This window comes from Perissodus microlepis, chromosome 18, assembly GCF_051167445.1.
Source record: "Perissodus microlepis isolate ML-2025 ecotype Zambia chromosome 18, ASM5116744v1, whole genome shotgun sequence".
Taxonomy (NCBI): Eukaryota; Metazoa; Chordata; class Actinopteri; order Cichliformes; family Cichlidae; genus Perissodus; species Perissodus microlepis.
In genome coordinates, this window is record NC_140478.1 from 24,058,006 (window position 1) to 24,077,170 (window position 19,165).

Sequence of the window (19,165 nt, forward strand, 5' to 3'; positions counted from 1 at the left end):
TTTGCAAGAATTTCGAGCAAACCTTTTTTTTTTCACTTTGTCATTGTGGGCTGTTGTATGTAGAATTTTGAAGTGAAAAATGAATTGAATCCGTTTTGGAATAAGGCTATAACATCATAAAATGTGGAACAAGTGAAGTGCTGTGAATACTTTCCGGACACACTGTTGATGCATGACTTGTTTGTTCTCACACAGCGTGCTACTCATGCTCATCAGCCTCATCCAGATGACCATATGGGCAGAGAGTGAGCATCAGATCCCCACCAGAGAATTCATTAGCAGCCTTGAAATTGCACAGTGCCATCATCCTTCTGTTTCTTTGAGGTAGCCAATGGAATTCAGACTTATGGGCAGCCTGAGGCAATGACACCACCACTCACTGAAGGAGAACAGTAATTGGACTATGTGTCAGAAAAATCCAGGTTGTGACAAGCCACTCAGCACAGTGTCGCCTTGGCCCCCGATGCAAAGCCGTCTCGTAGCCACTGACTCAACTGATCTGCGTAGTTGCTTCCTTAGCTTTAGAATGGAGGTCAGTGGAGTCACTGTAGGTCAGCAATGTGAAAAGCCTTTCAGTTCCTCTTTTTGAGCATCCCACCATAACACCAAGGAGCTTTGAAAGAAGCACGGGAAGGCTGAAATATTTAATAGGAAATACAGCACTTCACATTTACATTACACCACACTTCATATGAAACTCCTTTATTTGTGACTGATGGAAGTGCAAATCAGCTAGAAGGGACTGCACAGAGCATGTGGAAAGCATGTTAAACAGATGTCAGTTGCAAAATAGATTCCCTCTTCAGCCTTGCTATGCTTCTTTATACGTTTTTTTTTCCAAGAGGAAAACATTGTGTTATTTTGTACTGACACGAGGAGACAAAGCACGTAGATGTAAAAGACAGCAGAAAAAAGTAATAAAATTACAACAAAAAAATACTGACAAGAACAGAAGCAATCGTAAACATGTTTTGCATTTAGACAGTTCAACAATACATTGCATGAGTCTTCATTTAAATATTATATATAAAAGTGACAGGTGTTCATTATAATAGACAATAAAAATAATGCTTAACAGGGTATTTGTTAGTGTATTCATTAAACATACAATATGTACACTTTTATACAAGCCAGTCAGTCTATGCAGAAAAAACTCAATTTTTTCCAGAAGAATATTTTGTTTAGCTTGATGTTTAAAGTAATTCGGAAAGTGTCAGGTCAAAGCAATGTGTCAGACATTATTGATTTTTAAAAGTTATGTAAGATGAATCTCCACTTGCAGCCAAGAGCTTGTCAAGTTTGACTGTAGCTCGAGAAGCGAACTCTTCCACAGGTCAGTTTGGCATGGAGCTGGTCACATTCACCTCTATTCTAAAAAAAAACAGCTGGCTAGCAAAACATTTAAAGTTGTTGAATTTCGGTGTGTGGCTTTACAGTATATTACTGCCCTGCGGAGTAACACCTCTACATTTGCACGACTTTTTTCATGTTTTCCTCTTCACCGGTGAGACCTTGATGTCTTTTCTTCCACCTGCCGTTCGTCTATGTAGCGTTAACTCCTCGTCCTCTCCAGCCTGTTGCTTAGCAAAGTTGACAAACACCTGAAAAACCGAAAGTGCGCCAACATTTTAATGCAAGTGATAAATTATAATGCATAGGATTGAATCATAATTTATTTATATCCAGCAATACATAAGTGATATTTAAATGTCAGGCTTACAACAGCAGTTATTAGCAGATTATGAATATATTTATCAACAACTATAATCTCTCCTATGGAGGGGAAGACACAGATGATGTTTAAATAAACCACGCTATTATATGAAATATGTTTTCATAAGAGAAGTTCTAGCTGTTCATGGTAAAACTCCATTACATGCATAATATGTTTAGTTATTTATGTACTCTTTATAAATGACAAAAATTGCAACCTAAAGATTGAATATTTTCATCTATGAATGCAGCGTGTTATTATGTCCGGAGGAAACTGACAGTTATTGCCTCCTTGTCATGGGACAAATAGCCTTCCGTTTTATTAACACAGTGTCATTTCTCATTGTTGTATGTCATCCAAACCTGATCCAGTGTTGTCTGGGAAACAGAGTAGTCTTCGATGCTGAGCCTGTCTTTATTGGCCACCACCAGCTGAAATATCCTCGCTAGGGAGGATGAGGCGATCTCGTACTGCAGCGTGTTGTAGTGCTTCTCCCGCTGAACGCAGCCAGGGAAACTGGCCTCCATAAAGCTCTCGACAGGCTCCAGCTCCGGGGACAAGCCTGCTTTAGCTGGCTTGATTTTCATCGTGACCACGTAGCCATCACCAAATCTAAATGAAGGAAACACAGCATCAAAACATTCAACATGTTTCCTTATGTGCTCTTATCATTAGTTGATATTAGCTAGAAATTGCCACTGTGACTAAATGACCACTTATATATTTAAATAGTAACAGTCAAAATATGTCTTACTTGTATTTGAGATGCTGAATGGTACCCAGACACTTGAAGGTTCCATTGACCATGATGGCCAGTCGAGTGCACAGAGCCTCACACTCCTCCATGCTGGTAAAAAAACAACAATAATCCATCTTTATTTTTACTGCTGCTGTTTCATGTTTGAGCAATGCATCATCATTTCATGGACCTCTGTGGCGAAATCAAGTGAATGCAAATGTAGCCATGATTTCATCAACAGTTAACCGTTTGGTCAGCTGGTGCAGCAAATGTGTCCAGAGGATTTTAATTTCATTATTAGGCGAACCTGTGTGATGTTAGCACCACGGCCCTGCCATCCCGAATCACACTCATGATGGCATTCCACAGGAAGCGTCGAGAGTGGGGATCCATCCCTGTCGTGGGTTCGTCCTAAACGCACAGAGCCAGAAACAGTCAACTTGAATCTCCGAGCACATAATTCCATACAAACAGAGACCAAAACCTTTTCTTTATCAGCATATGGCAAAGATCTCAGATTTATGCCAATTTGAACTGATCTACACAGTTGCTTGCCAGTGTATAAAACATTCGAGGCCAGGCTTGACTGAACCCATATGGCTTCCCATCTGGATTCATAGAGCATTTCATTGATAAATCCCTGCATAAAAATTTAAAATCCCAAACAATGGGCTCATGAGCTTTTCGTCACTGGCTAACTCACCAGCAGCACCAGGGCCGGGCAACCAATCATTGCGATAGCTGTGGAGAGTTTGCGTTTGTTGCCTCCACTGTAAGTCCCTGCACAGCGGCCTGCATATTCTGACAGACCCAACTTCTGAATGCCCCACTCTGCAACCTAGATGGGGCAAAAGATTCATCTTTAGTGGCTACTTAAATCCAAAACAGCGATCTTTTATAATGGACAACCCACCCGTTAAGATAGCATTTCATAAAATATCATAAAATGCATGAGCAAAATTAGTACAGAAAAGAAGAATGGGCAAATATTTAAAAAAAGAGAACAAAACCATTATGAACAAAGCAGATTTCTACTGCTTTGCTGAACTAAAGTGTCACTGGATTAGCCGAGTGAAAAACATCCTTAGCCTGTTCGATATGTAAAGCAGCTGGAGTCCAACTCACTCTGGGGATCTCTGACTCGGGCACCCCTCTGAGACGAGCGTAAAGGTAGAGATGTTCCCTGCCAGTAAGAAGCTCATCGATGGCATCAAACTGAGGGCAGTAGCCCATGTTCTGGTGCACATCCAGAATCTCTGTCAAGATGCTACAAAACAGGACAAACAATGCAATTCAGTGCAGTGGGCTGACGGAGCACCTAACATGGTAGGAATAACAAAACATCAATCAATTCCAGAAGGGACAGATCTATAGTGATTATTTAAGAAAGCTATCCGAGGAAGCTCAGAAGCTGATTCCTCTCACTAGAAAGGGACTAAAACATTGCTTACCTAATCTTCTTGTCAAGTGTATTTAATTTAATGCCCATATTTGTCAGACAATAATTACTATCATTTGACACATCAGTGCTTCACATTCTTTGAATCCCTAGATTTTTGTTCAAAGACATTTTCCACTTAACTGACAAGGTATTCTGAGGGGAAAACTGTGAATTTTCAAATAACTGGCATGAAACTCCTTGACAAAATGAGAATTTAGACTTTGAAGTCTAATTGCTATTCAAGCCCTCCTAGGCTGCGTTTTTTCCCCAAATCAGAGTATCACAGTGATGAGTTTAATAGTCTGATGGTGTTAACACACAGGTAATGTCAGGTTGACCTTCCCGTATTCAAACTGTCTTATTCAGTGAACTGTTTCTGGTTTTCACTCATCTGGAACTGTGTGCAGGATAAACCAAGAGCAAAGTTTTCTCTTTTTCGAATAAATTCCATCTGATGCAGGCCTGAACAGATTTTGTGTTCTATTATCCAGGGACCATTTTTTTTGAATAAACTTTATGTACCTGTAACCAGCCACAGAAGCCTCTCCAGAGGTGACATCAGTGTCACCAGTCAGCATTTTGAAGGTTGTCGTCTTCCCAGCTCCATTTACTCCCAAGAGACCAAAGCACTAACAGGAAAAAACGCAAACAGGCTTATGAATGCACTTAAATAAACTCCCATTTATATAGAATGAAACTCATATTCCATGATATTCGATCAAGCTTGATTAGACTAACTAGAAGAGATAAATATCGAACTGCAAATTGCGAGGCGTGTTACCATGCCACTGTAAGGCTCTAATGCCAAATCAGTTTGTCAGTTTATTTGAAGAGATGCAGAAAGAGAAAACTGACAGCAAATAGAAAAGAGTAGTAGGTCTCAATATAAATGTCCTCAGTGACTTTACCTCTCCTGCAGGGACTCCCACACAAATCCGGTCCACAGCTGCCCTCTTCCTGTCCACATACGTCTGTGCAGAGAAGGCAGGGAGACATTTAAGTTGTGTAGTGCTGCTCGAACAATAAGAATTTATGTTTAGAAAAGGTGGTGGATTTTTTGGGAAAATAGTTAAATTCATGTTTAGCACTGCATTAAGTTTGCTATCCAGTATTTATTAAGAAAAGTTCTATGATTCTGGTATCAGGAAAGCACTCTCGCGTTACTTGAGACACAAACAAAAACAAAACAACTCCCAGCTTCTTTCCTGCTCCGTCTCCATAGAGGGATTTACTTATGTTATTTGTGGGCCGTTTTGCATTATAATCTGAATTTTACAACTTTGATTTCTTTTTCAGGTACTTGCATGATGAGACCTGTAGCTGGTAGAAACATTGCTAATGAAATTAAAGGGAGCTGTAATTCCAATGTGTGGCGACCTTTTCTGTATTCAGTACTTATCCCACTGGAGTTTTTCTGAATGTTCCCACGAATACTAACCTTTAGTGCCTTCCCTTCTGTTTTTAATTTTTCATTTAACTGGATGCTGATGTGAATACAAATGAAAGGATGTCTGGAAATAAATTTTATTCTGAAACTGAAAATGAAATTAACAAAACTGGCCTGGAAGAAACCTTGAAACTTCTATTTCATACAGTCTTATAATCCAAAATGCGCAATGAAATATCACAATAAATATGAAATTAGTCATTTGATTAAAATGTATACCTTAGAGAGGTCCCTGATCTGCAGAATGTCAGCCTTGTTCCCTCCATCGTAAATCCTCTGCCTCTCTGCTGCAACATCATCATCCTCGTCTTGTGCAGGACTCTGCTTGTAGTCTGACAACCTGGGAGGTTTGGAAAAAAATCATCAGCACTGAAGCTTCTAGTGCAAAAGAGCTCCTCTGCTCTAAATTCTAACCCTATGGTTAAGTTACTGATGTTTATTTAAATTTTAAGCTAGTGTGCTTTTAGCTGTGTTCTTACCAGTGGTCCAGGAAGAATCTGTACTGGATCAGAAGATTAAGAATAAAATAAACAAAGCCTTCCACTGCCATGAAAGCAATATTTTTCCCCACAAAGTCCCATCGGAAAGGGTCCAATGTGTAATCTTCACCTGGAAACAGACGAGGTCCAAACTCAAAATTTACTACAATTTTCAGTGAGTGAAAGGGTACTTTATGCATAGACAGTACAGATGGTACAACACTATGCTTAATCTAGCCTAGAAGATCTACATGTCATGGTCCTGGGTCGGTGACCCAGCATTTTGTTGTTGTTATTGTTATTATTATTATTATCTCATGTTTGGGGGTATTCTGATTATGTATTTGGGGTTGGATGTTTCAGTTCTTTGGTTACGGGTTATGCTCCCGGTCAGTTTCGTGTTCTTTGTTCCGTCAGTGTATACTTCCTGTTTTACTTTGTAGATCCATGTGTGACTTCACTGTGTTCAGCTTGTGTCTTCCTATCATTATGTGAATTAGGATAGGCTGTGCTTCCCTCCTGTGGTCATGTCATCTGTGTAACTCTGTGTTTTCTCTGTGTCTCTCTGCCCGGTTCATCACTCCACGTTCTTATGGTTTCAGGATAGTTCTTTAGTTTTCCCCAGTTTAGGTTTTGTTAACTCTCCATTCTGCTCTTCCTGTTTTTGCCACTTTGTCACTCGTGTAAATAAAGTTCACTCGCATCACAGTCTATGCCTGCATCTTGGGTCCTCCTTCTCAACACCACACGTCTGCTACCCCAGCCGTGACACTACAGTGTGGTATTAAGAGTACAAACTACTAGAAACTACGAGGACCCAAATTAGCAATTTTGTAAAAGTTTGCTTGAATATTTTCACAAATCACACAGTATGAAATTTTATCAGCTAAAATGATGGATAGGTACACAGTACATACCAAAGCGGGCATACACATCAGTAACAGCCTGGTTCATGGCCATGTCTATCAGCCCCCGTCCCAGGCAGAAGTGAGGGAACACCAGCAGGACTTTCTTCAGCCCCTCATTGAACACGAGCAAAGACTGGCCACACAAAAACACACATATACACATTGAGTTTAAGTTACCTCAAACATCTAAATATAAAAATATATCACATAATTGCAACATCTTTTCTAAAAAATTTTGAAATGCATCAGATGTTCTAAGAATGAACAGCTCATATAAATGACCAGGAAATGCAAATATTCTACTTTGGTTTTGAGGGAAAGTTGAGAACCTAAAATATATTCATCCACTTATCCAGGTCATGGGGGCAGAACTGTCCAGGCCTCCCTCTCCTCAGTCATCTCCTCCAGCTTTTCAAGCCAAGAGACATCTCTCTAGCATGTCCTGTGTCTATTCTAGGTTCTCCTCCCAAAACACCTCATATAAGTGATAATCAGCTGACATTTCACCCTCTTTTCACCTGAGTTCACACAACATACAGCCAGAGATTGATGATTACAAAATCAATCATCTATCCTGGTTTCAAGTGCACTTCCGAACAGTGGAATCCACAGATGGGGTACAAAGAAGGCCCAATAAGGTCCACAAGCTAAGGTCTGGCTGCCACTCATCCAGGCCGAGGTTCTGGTATCCATAGTCCAGGTGAGGTTCATTTGTTTCTTTTTTCTGTCTTTCTAGGGGTTGTCTGAATTGCTAGGTCTGCGCCTGGACCAATTTAACTTGGGAGACATAACCAGGGGCTCCCAAATCAAATTGGTATAAACATAGTTTCTCCTTGTTAAACTTTAAAAAGTTGCTGAAATTTTCTTCAAAGTAGACCCACCACCCAGTCATGCTTAACACTGGAGCAGATGTCTTTTGTTATGTTAATTGCACATTTGATATAAGAACAGCCTTCCTCAGCTGTTTCCTATTTTTCTCCCAAAGAACAAGACTCTAGAAATGAAGAAAGCGATACTTCCTTTCAGCTGAAATAAAACCTCTTTCTTTCCAGTGATCATTTTTATGTCTTGCTTTGCCTACACAGATAAGTCTAAAATATAGCAATTAATTTTTTAATGGGTTTTAAATGTATTCATGTATAAAGCAAACAGTTTTTTCACCATAGAAATTCACAAATTCTCTGAAATCCTTGGAAATATCAGGCAACAAAAATATAGCCCATTTGACCTTCAGCTTCTCTCATGACTCATATGTCATGAGAGAAGCTGTGTACAGATGTGCATTGGACAGAACCATCTGGAGGGAAGGACAATCTCCATTTTTTTTTTTTTTTTGAGCAGGCAGTCACCTGTCACGATGAGAGCACATCTGCACATATGTGCCCTTTCCCTCCAACTTCAGTTTCCTTCTGCTTCTCTTTTTCCTTTATTTTCCACTTGCCAGCATAGGTGTTGGCAGTTGTTGTGGTCGACTTACATGTTCACACCAAATTGTCAATCAGGAGTCTAAAAGCCCTGCAGTTATTAGTTATCCCCTGCCCTGCAGACCAGCAGCTTAACTTCCCTCATGCTTCCCCAGCTGTGCCAAACAATTGATCAGCTTTTGTGTGAGCACCTACTATATAGCTGTTTTATAAAAGAGAAATTCCACTTAACTGCTTCAGTGTAAGGCTTCTAGTGCCAGCTAACTGTCACATTGACCTGACTTAGTATAGATCTGCACCTAATGTCATGAGTAACACCTGTGCTTTCCTGCTATGGTGCTAAAAAGCCATATACTCTCCAACAGCACTCCCCTGACTCTAATCCTAATTCTGATCATTCTGTCCCTGCTGGTAAACATCAGCTGCCGTGTGTTCAAATCCTTTGGGAGCAGCCATGTATTTAAAAAATATGGTTAAAAACATATATTACTCATTCAGCCATCAGGGAGCAAGAATAAAATGACCATAATATTTACTCAATGATATTACAATACATATAATAATATTATATAGTAGATATTATGACACCATAATATTGCTGTATTATAATATTTTAGAATATAAACAGTCACTGTTACAAAATACTGTTTGGTGACAGTTTTATCACTGTATTGTTTTATGAAAAAGCTTTTGTGTGAGTTTAATAAGGAACATTTGTGTTCTCATGTCTTTCTGTATTCATGTTCTTGCTCTTCTATTTATCTCCTTTCCCACTGAAGAATTCTGATCCAATCTTACTTCCAATTTTCAAACTCAAATCACCTCAGTCTTTGATCCCCAATCAAACCATCACCTGCCGTTTCATCCAACTCATCCTCCAGTGTCTAGACTTTACAGGTCTTGTCCTGTTTCCTATCTTCTTCATTCAGAATCCTGTTTTGCTACTTCATCAAACCACCATCTATTAACTCTTCATGAATTATTCAGTTTATTTCACAAAAATTATATTCTTTGCTTTCAAATGTTCTCTCACTATTGTGAAACATTTGTAATGTTTTATAAATGTATGCGATTCAGCTGTGGCTGCTTCATTCCAAAAGTAATAGCACTGAAAATGTTGCCCTGTAGTTACTGGTGAAGCTGAACTGGAATGTGAGTATAACTGTGCAAATGCAAAACATAATGTAAGATGTAATGATTAATTCAAATAAGCATTAAGTACAGTGAAATGTTAGAAGGCTACATGATTTTTAATCAGTACATACCCGATTGTTTTCAAACAGCTCCAGGATGAAAGTGATGGCACTGCTGTTGATGCCTATGAACAGGTTGATGCAGGACAGAGACACATATGCTGTACTCGGGATGTTGAATATATAGGACAAGGGATACATCATGGGTGTCACTGACCACCTAAAGGCAAGAGATTAAAAGACAAAAACCAACATATTTTTAAAAATTCTCAATTAAAAATATTTTTTTCTTTGTTTGTACTTTTAATTGTAACTTTTCTATTAACTTTTTGTCAATTATTTAGTTATTCGGTTATTGTCTTGTTATACCATAGCAACAGAACAACAAAACTGAACCGAATTAAAGTAAACAACAGCTTACCCATAGAGCAAAAGGAGTGATATTAGTGCTGGCAGGTTGGATGGTGATGTGTAACACTTTTTGTCAAAAGCCATGAAAATGCCAACTACCATTGCAGAGCTGAGAGTGTAGTTCATCTAGATAAACATGAAGAGTGAGTAAGAAGACAGAAATCCAATATTATGAAAAATAACTCTGATATAGGATATATTAACATACAGTTATTACATTTCACTTAAGCCAGTCTAGCTTCACTTACCATGTCCCAAAAGAAGTTGGTCACCCAGTAAACTACAGGGCTGACCCCACTGACAAACTGCAGGTGCTTGGCTTTGGTCACGCGCTCCTGTATGAGGTAGAGGACGAAGCTAGCAGGGATGAAGGACATGGCAAAAATAACACAGATTGCCACCACGGCGTCGACTGAAGTGGTCAGCCTGATGGAGGAAGCAGATGAAGTCAGTTCTGTATATTCTGGGGTTTGTTATTAAGAGACTCAAAACAATGCTGAATCCATGCTAAATCACAAATGGTTTGAGGCTTTAGGTTATCTCAGAATTAATAATGAGCTAATTAAAAATAAAAGCATTTTTTGGCCATAAATATATCTTTATAGTACTGTGCCAAAGTCTTGAGCCACACCACATTTCTCCTTTTTTCTGGAGAAGTGGAGGATGATCTTTGAATCAACAATAAGTTGAATCTTTGGGATTCAACTTATTGGTGCAACAATATGTTTTCATGTCTGTCAAACTCTGTTTTCTTTGGCATTTTTACAGATTGAACTAAAGAAATGGGAACAAATTATGTGTTTTTTGTGACAGGCTGCTAGTAACAAAGTGCTAAAAGATACAACTTAAAATTGGTTCTTTGCCAATATTCCTTCATCCCTTGAATAAGGTGCATTTTTTATGATTTAATGTTTCATAAGTCAGTGTTAAGTGGTTAAAAAATATATTCCTCTGAAAATGGTCAGTTACAAAGTCTGAACTGAAAATGATTGAAAAAGGAAATCTTTCAAAGGCCGTCAGAAAGCTTCAGAACGCATTGCTCAAGATCACTTTTAAAATAACTTCTGGCTCATTGGAAACAAAATATAAAGAAATGAAAGGTGGCTTGAAACCTTTGCCCAGTACTTGAACTTACTAGATATGTTAAACCTACCGAAAAGACAGCCCATGTATATTAAGCTAAATCCAAATAATGTAATACTTCACAGCTTAACATAAGAAACACAGACAGTAACTTGCGCCTTTACAGGGAGTGCAGAATTATTAGGCAAATGAGTATTTTGTCCACACCATTCTCTTCATGCATGTTGTCTTACTCCAAGCTGTATAGGCTCGAAAGCCTACTACCAATTAAGCATATTAGGTGATGTGCATCTCTGTAATGAGAAGGGGTGTGGTCTAATGACATCAACACCCTATATCAGGTGTGCATAATTATTAGGCAACTTCCTTTCCTTTGGCAAAATGGGTCAAAAGAAGGACTTGACAGGCTCAGAAAAGTCAAAAATAGTGAGATATCTTCCAGAGGGATGCAGCAGTCTCAAAATTGCAAAGCTTCTGAAGCGTGATCATCGAACAATCAAGCGTTTCATTCAAAATAGTCAACAGGGTCGCAAGAAGCGTGTGGAAAAACCAAGGCGCAAAATAACTGCCCATGAACTGAGAAAAGTCAAGCGTGCAGCTGCCAAGATGCCACTTGCCACCAGTTTGGCCATATTTCAGAGCTGCAACATCACTGGAGTGCCCAAAAGCACAAGGTGTGCAATACTCAGAGACATGGCCAAGGTAAGAAAGGCTGAAAGACGACCACCACTGAACAAGACACACAAGCTGAAACGTCAAGACTGGGCCAAGAAATATCTCAAGACTGATTTTTCTAAGGTTTTATGGACTGATGAAATGAGAGTGAGTCTTGATGGGCCAGATGGATGGGCCCGTGGCTGGATTGGTAAAGGGCAGAGAGCTCCAGTCCGACTCAGACGCCAGCAAGGTGGAGGTGGAGTACTGGTTTGGGCTGGTATCATCAAAGATGAGCTTGTGGGGCCTTTTCGGGTTGAGGATGGAGTCAAGCTCAACTCCCAGTCCTACTGCCAGTTTCTGGAAGACACCTTCTTCAAGCAGTGGTACAGGAAGAAGTCTGCATCCTTCAAGAAAAACATGATTTTCATGCAGGACAATGCTCCATCACACGCGTCCAAGTACTCCACAGCGTGGCTGGCAAGAAAGGGTATAAAAGAAGAAAAACTAATGACATGGCCACCTTGTTCACCTGATCTGAACCCCATTGACAACCTGTGGTCCATCATCAAATGTGAGATTTACAAGGAGGGAAAACAGTACACCTCTCTGAACAGTGTCTGGGAGGCTGTGGTTGCTGCTGCACGCAATGTTGATGGTGAACAGATCAAAACACTGACAGAATCCATGGATGGCAGGCTTTTGAGTGTCCTTGCAAAGAAAGGTGGCTATATTGGTCGCTGATTTGTTTTTGTTTTGTTTTTGAATGTCAGAAACGTATATTTGTGAATGTGGAGATGTTATATTGGTTTCACTGGTAAAAATAAATCATTGAAATGGGTATATATTTGTTTTTTGTTAAGTTGCCTAATAATTATTCACAGTAATAGTCACCTGCACACACAGATATCCCCCTAAAATAGCTAAAACTAAAAACTACTTCCAAAAACATTCAGCTTTGATATTAATGAGTTTTTTGGGTTCATTGAGAACATGGTTGTTGTTCAATAATAAAATTATTCCTCAAAAATACAACTTGCCTAATAATTCTGCACTCCCTGTATAGGCAACCAGTCTTCTTTTTGCATTTCACTTTGTGGATCATTAGAAAAGATCACAGGTTTAAGGCACTTCCCCACAGATTTCTACTAAGTCCATCTTTTATACAGTCTATGGTTGATTTACAGACTACATTTAAACACAGCTAAAAAAGAAAAAACTACAGTTATTACTCACACAGTGACTTCAGAAAGCTGCTCTTTAGTGAGGTTTAGTGGGTGGTTGATGGCAGTGATCCCGAACTCTACAGGGTTGGCATTTGTGGGTAGGAAGGCTCGCAGAATAGCATTATTAGCCACATTGATGAAGGCCACCATGGCGTGCCAGCCTTTGTTATTATACCACACCTGGCAGAGAAGAACAGAACTAATTGAACACATCTCGCAACTGTGTGATCAGCCTGTTATAGGACATAGAGGATCTGCAAATGTAGTCTTCAGAATAAATTTACAAGTGGAAAACATTTAAACTAACTTACAGGAATCAATCAATGACATGACAGACAATCAGAAAGTGAAAGGTTTGTAAAACAGAAGCAAAGTATTAGACTGTCAAACTGCTTGTGTTTACAGTCATTTCTGCCACTTTGCTATTTGTGGAAAAACCCACTCTTCTATCAAGCTGCACACCTACCTTTATATTGAATTCACTTTCCATATATCGTAAGAAAGTGCCAATGTCCCTCAGGGCAAGTCTGCTATAGTAACCCTGCAGACAGCAGTTCATTATTATTAATTTTTATTGACCTATTTCAAACTTGCACACTCGATCTGTAAATCATAACACAAGAATCATCACCCCAGTGATGTTGAGCATCCGTCCCAGCTGATGAAAAACGTTCCGGATATCTTTAGGGTCCACATCCAGGATGGGGAGTTGCCCTCCAACTGACAAACCTCCATATCTGAGGACAGAAGATATTCACTCACATCACAGTTCCTCACATCAGCATGTCTTTAACACATTGCTGTGTCGTTGTAACAAACGACAAAAAAAATGGGAAAAATAAAACATTAAACAAAGAAATAAAATTGTTACCTTTGTTCATTCACCCAGTACTTGCTTTTCAAACTGTGAAAAGAAATGTAGTTTTCATTAAGGAGAATGATCATTAATATTTGCTATTTGCCTTTCTTTTTTTAGCTCTTTGTTTTTTCTTTTGCCTTAAACCTTTTCTCCTTTTATTTTCCTTTAGGGCATATTTTCCAGCTCTGTGAGGGTTTTTAACACACTTGTATTTCTTCTTTAAATCCACCTGGTTTTACCTTTTGAGTACAGCTTACAACTACATTCAAACTCACCTAGTTCTAATAAGGCTGGGGTAGGTTTTGACCAAGTAGTCAGAGATGTTCCTGTCAGTCAGATCCAGCATTGTGTCTTCCGTTGGCTCCAGTCGCTGGCGAGGGGGCAGACCTCCTGCACCATCTGGACAGATGGGCATCATGGTCAGTTTGTTACTTGTGCTGCACTGGCAGGAAGGTGATGGGTTTCTCTGGTTCCATGCAGGACTTTGTAAGATGTTGCTAACCGCTGGGGAGACATCAGGATACTCCCACTCTGGGGTCCTGTTACTGCAGGGAACTCTGGAGGGAGAGGAGTGAAGAAATTAAACTGCAAAGGTAAAATCACTCATGCGGTAAAGCTACTATCTACGTACTGTATATACTTAGCTGTAGTTTTAACCATCCACTGTATATAATTCAGCCACTGGATTATTCTTTTTTAATGAAGCTTTTTTTTTGCTTTTTGCAGTTCTCCAATAAATAATTTAAATGAAGTTAAAGCAAGAGTTCAATAAGGTTCTTTTGCTGCCCTAAATTCTTCATTATTTCATTTTTGTCAAAAGTCTAAATTTTAATTTTGCAGCTCTTGTCCACTTTACTTTTGCTCTCCAAAACTTTCCTGCTTTTCAAATTCATTGTAATATCTCACTGTGCCTTTCATCCCTCCTCCTCCCTACACCCAGCTCATTCGGACTGTCCTTGGAGTCTCATCCGAAGTCTCCATCAGCCATCTGCTCACTCTATTTCAACGCCAGCAGCATCTAGAGATTGAGTGGTCTAGTCACTACTTCCCACCTTTATTCGGGACTCCCCTGTATAATGCTACTTGTTATTGTACTGAAAAAAAAAAGTTCTGTTCTCACTGCTTTTGCTTTTTTTTTTCCTTCCAAACTTCTTGGAGCTGACTGTTATGATTTTGAGTCTTTTGGATTAATAAGTCAAAACGGAAGTATGAAGCTTAAAATTAAAGTATTTGACAACAAATTTGAATATTATGTTTTTAAATGAGTTTAATGTTATTCCAGATACAGATTCTGCAGATTTGCTTCTATTAAAAAATACATATGGATACAGTTTAAAGATGTGTTTGTTTGACTATATTGTTTCCTGGCATTGTATGAGCCCTAAGAAAATAGGCATCAGTGCTCTAAGATGTAGCAGAAGGAGTGTTGTTATCTCTAGTCATAATGCTCACCCTAGGGGTTCTCCTTCCATGCATCGTGTGCCCAGGCCTGGTGGCTTTAGCAAGCGCTCTATAAAGTGTTTCATTTTGGGGTCATATGGCCTCTCATTGCTAATACAGTGATGAAAAAATACAAAGAAGAAAATTAAACTGGAGGAAAAAAGCAAATATCTATCATCCAACATGTAACTGAAAGATTTATCTAAAGCCTTCACACCTGAAGAAGGTGAACTGCTGTCCGTACATCCAGGGGCTCAGAGTGAGACTGGGATATTCTCCAAAAGGAGGGACAATCATGGTGAAGATCAGTGCTATCAAGACAAAACTGGCAGGAAGGACGATCTGGAATCAGACAGTCACAAGCATAATAACAACAGTTTAGAAAATGTTGTGCAAAATAAGCGGACACTTTTGCAGATACATCCAAACAAATTTGGCTCAAAAAATGTTTTCAATAAACACATTGTATCTGTTAAAACCGTCAAATTCATTCAAATGGGTCTCTCAAGAAACTCACACCAGTCTATTCAGTTTATATGCTTCACACAATGCAACCACAAAGCCATTTCACTCATCACGTCATTCCCATGTTTATGAGATCCTGTACCTGTGCCAAAAAGTCTTTCTGGCTTCGTATGGCATGGTGGAACCTCTTTACCAGCAGAGCATGGAACTGTTTCAAGATCAGAAATCCACCTTTCACCTGCCTGGAGCCCTTTCCTGCACTGCTGTCCGATGACTGGTCGGTGGGGTTCACTCCATTATGTTCTGTGTTCAACAAGAAAACAGTAAGCAGCACTAAAACCATATCTACAGAAAACAAAGCATTTTAGATGAACAGCCTAATCTGCATGTGGGAACAGGCTGTGAATGAGTGTTACTGCTAAAATCCACTGAGCAAGGCATCTAAAGTATTCTGAGGATTATGAATATATTTTCTGAATACCACAAATGCATGAATGCGAGTAAATATATGAATCTGATGCAGCACTATAAATAGAAAAGAGCATATAAGCAGCAAAAACAGACACTAAATTCTAACTAAGGCAGTCATACCTGGGCCATTCAAGCTAAGTGAGGCTTAACACAAAAGGATTTAAATGGTCACAGAAAACATGTTCTGAGCTCGAATAGTACTTTTTTGCATACTTGTCACACTTAGATGTTTCAAATCATCAAACTAATTTTAATATCAGACAAAGAGTAAACAATAAATGATCAATTATTAATTTCTTGTTGAATCAAGAATACACTTGACAAAGTGAAGTGGGTTGAAAGATTTTAAAAAACAACACAACTGGGACTCCAGTGAACCACAGTGAGCACCATTATGTGCAAATTGAGTGAACTGTGGTGCACTTTCCCAGGAGTCGCCAGCCTACCAAAGAAATTGCAAGAACTTCGGCCCTCACTTGTTTCAGAGTTCATGATTTAACAATAAGAACGAGACTGGGCAAAAATGGCATCTACTGAAAAGCTGCAGCGTGAAAACCGCTGCTGACCAAAAAAGAACAAAAAGGCTGATCTAATACCAAAAAATATCTTGATGGTCTCCAAGCGTTTTGTCTGTGGACAGACCAGACAAAAGCTGAACTTTTTTGAGGGTTTTCATGGCGGCTTTGCTACTTCAGGACCTGGATGACCTGCCATGAAACCACGAATTATGCTCTCTACAAGAAAATGCTCAAGTAGACTGTATGGCCCTCAGTTTGTCCCCTGAGGTTGAAGCACATGTTGGTTGTGCAGCAGGACAACGATCCAAAAGAGCACCAGCAAATCCATCATTGAATGGTTCAGGTAATAAAAATAAAGGTGTGTATGTATGTAAATTTGATTGAGATTCTTTGCATAATCTTAAAGTTGATGCTCAAAACCATTCCAATGACATGAATTCAAACAGTTCTGCAACAACGTCCAGGCCAAAATTCCTCCACAGTGATGTGAAAGACTCATTGCCAGTTATTGCAAACACTTGAATGCAGGGGTGACACAAACGGTTATTAGGTCAGGGGGCAATTATTTTTTCACATAGGGCTAGGTAGGTTTGGATAGTTTATTTCCCTTAATACATAAAATCATTGCATTTAGTATTTAATTGGGTTGTCTTTATATTAAAAATTGTTCGGTGGTCTGAAATATTTAACTGTGACAAATATGCAGTAAAATAAGAAATCAGAACGCAGGACAAAAAAATTTCACAGCAGTGTATAACAGTTTTCATCATTTTCTAATTTGGTTTACCTCAGGGTTATCATGTCAGGTGGACTAAAACCCTTTATCATCAACATTTTTCATTTGATATTCAGGTGAATTCATCTTATAATGTTTCTAATCTGCTTTGAATTTATTATGTTCCTCATTATAATCAGTTACTTGTATCCCCCGTCCATAGCGACTAGGATACTAGTTCAACATTCTGTCTACTATTTCGCTGTTTTAGACTAATTTTCTTGTAAATCAATAACTAACAGATTATTCTGTACTCTCAGGAAATAATTCCAACTTTTGTACAAGCTTTTATCTTTCCATGTCCAAATATTGTTGTTTAAAAAAAACTGTTAGCCATACTTTCATTAGTAATTTTAGCATGTTTCATCTCTTCCTCAACTAAGACTTAGTAGTTGTTAAGCCGCAGTCTATGAATTAGCCATACTATTTATTAATAGTTTAGTTAGCCATACTTTTGAAACCGAAGGGATCGCTATGTGGTTCTAAATCTCTCTGAGCTATTATAAACAGTAAGATGGAGATGGATGTAAGCTAAATTAGCAGCATGTTCACTTGTCGCACAACTTCCTTGTTCGGACCCCCTGTGACTTCACTAACCAATCAGAAGCCAGGAATTCCTATCCTCAGGTAAATTCAACACATAAATATTATTGCTTTGAAAATACATACATAAAGATTCAAATATGTAAACATGTAAATATCAAATATAAATGGAAGTGGGTATATAATTATCTCTGAAAACCTCATCTAACCCATGTAGAATTTATTTCTACACTTTACAATTTTTCTACACCTGCCAAAGAGGTCATGTAATTAGTTAGACTTCTACTCCAACATATATGTGCACTTGGAAAAAAGAAAAACTGCTGTTCTCAAGAAAATATCATAAACTGAAATGGATCCAGATATCTTTCTGGGTCTATGAATTCAATTCATAGATAATATGTATGAAATTTTCAGTGTTGACTAAAGTACCCAGTCACTTTTACATTTTAATCGTGTATGCATTCCCTTTGGCTATTATTTTTACTGCTTACCCATTACCTAACTTTTTGAGGTCACTTCTTTAATTAATGGTTATAGTACCCCTAGCTACTGGAAAGGTACTCTCTGGGGTACTTGCTTCCCTGGTTGGGATAAATGCCTTTCAGAGTGTTATAAATAACTGTCCTTATGTGAAAAGTCCCACATAAAAAGTTAGGAATAAAATATTTAATCGATGAAAGAAAAAAAAAGATCTGATTGGCCCAGGTCCAGTGACAAAAAACAGCATTTATATTGCCAGAGTTCAGTCTAATGGCTCTTAACGCTCTGACCTTCATCTCCCTCTATGCCAACTTTGCAGCCATTTTTTCTCCCTTGTAACATCCACTGTTCTAGAAGTAGGACACATAAGTGAAACAAAAAACACACACATATACACACAAACTAGAGGGTTAAAAAAAAGACAAATGAAGCACCACATCACACGTGAAATCTAAACAAGTACTTTGGCTGCTTTTATAGTCACAGTTGTATAATCTACTTCGAGGATACGCAACACTAACAGCCTAATAAAAACAGGTGTGAGACTGGGCAAAGGGTCAGAAATTCAATTCCAGCAAAAGGCCATGGAGAATATCAGTGGTGGTATTTACCAGGAGTGGTGGCATTATTCGCAGCTTCTCCGTCTGCAGTGACCTTTATGAATATCTGCAGAGAGAGAAAAAGAACTTCCTTAACTTCAAAACTTTTCATTCATTTAGTATAAGTCCATCCTTTATGTTCTGAATATATTGTACCCTTTTTTCTTTTTTAATTTTTAACTGACAAATCACTAGAACTGTGTGCAGGTAGAAAGCAACAGCAGAAAAGAGAAAAGAAGAAAAGATGCAGGATCCAAGTCTAATAAAGACATTAGCTGAAATCTTATAGCACT

The 19,165-nt window shown here is 38.7% G+C and overlaps 1 protein-coding gene across 2 annotated transcripts in view; it reads right to left on the reverse strand.

The window, feature by feature from the left end:
• Nucleotides 1-686: 686 nt before the first annotated feature.
• Nucleotides 687-19,165, reverse strand: part of LOC146367924 (retinal-specific phospholipid-transporting ATPase ABCA4-like) — a 47,755-nt gene continuing 29,276 nt past the window's right edge. Inside the window, exons 27-50 of one of the 2 annotated variants that reach the window (XM_084911311.1) lie at nt 18,885-18,939; nt 18,564-18,623; nt 15,626-15,786; nt 15,236-15,360; nt 15,031-15,129; nt 13,854-14,135; nt 13,591-13,623; nt 13,351-13,456; nt 13,186-13,260; nt 12,730-12,899; nt 10,005-10,182; nt 9,767-9,882; nt 9,418-9,565; nt 6,738-6,861; nt 5,821-5,950; nt 5,561-5,681; nt 4,803-4,865; nt 4,417-4,523; nt 3,579-3,720; nt 3,157-3,291; nt 2,761-2,864; nt 2,469-2,561; nt 2,077-2,326; nt 687-1,601 (exon numbers count right to left, since the gene is read on the reverse strand). In XM_084911311.1, the coding sequence (XP_084767437.1) occupies nt 1,485-1,601; nt 2,077-2,326; nt 2,469-2,561; nt 2,761-2,864; nt 3,157-3,291; nt 3,579-3,720; nt 4,417-4,523; nt 4,803-4,865; nt 5,561-5,681; nt 5,821-5,950; nt 6,738-6,861; nt 9,418-9,565; nt 9,767-9,882; nt 10,005-10,182; nt 12,730-12,899; nt 13,186-13,260; nt 13,351-13,456; nt 13,591-13,623; nt 13,854-14,135; nt 15,031-15,129; nt 15,236-15,360; nt 15,626-15,786; nt 18,564-18,623; nt 18,885-18,939 (2,994 nt within the window). In that variant the 3' untranslated portion in view covers nt 687-1,484. The remainder of the gene's footprint in view (nt 1,602-2,076; nt 2,327-2,468; nt 2,562-2,760; nt 2,865-3,156; nt 3,292-3,578; nt 3,721-4,416; nt 4,524-4,802; nt 4,866-5,560; nt 5,682-5,820; nt 5,951-6,737; nt 6,862-9,417; nt 9,566-9,766; nt 9,883-10,004; nt 10,183-12,729; nt 12,900-13,185; nt 13,261-13,350; nt 13,457-13,590; nt 13,624-13,853; nt 14,136-15,030; nt 15,130-15,235; nt 15,361-15,625; nt 15,787-18,563; nt 18,624-18,884; nt 18,940-19,165) is intronic. The other variant, XM_084911312.1, reaches the window with a different exon arrangement.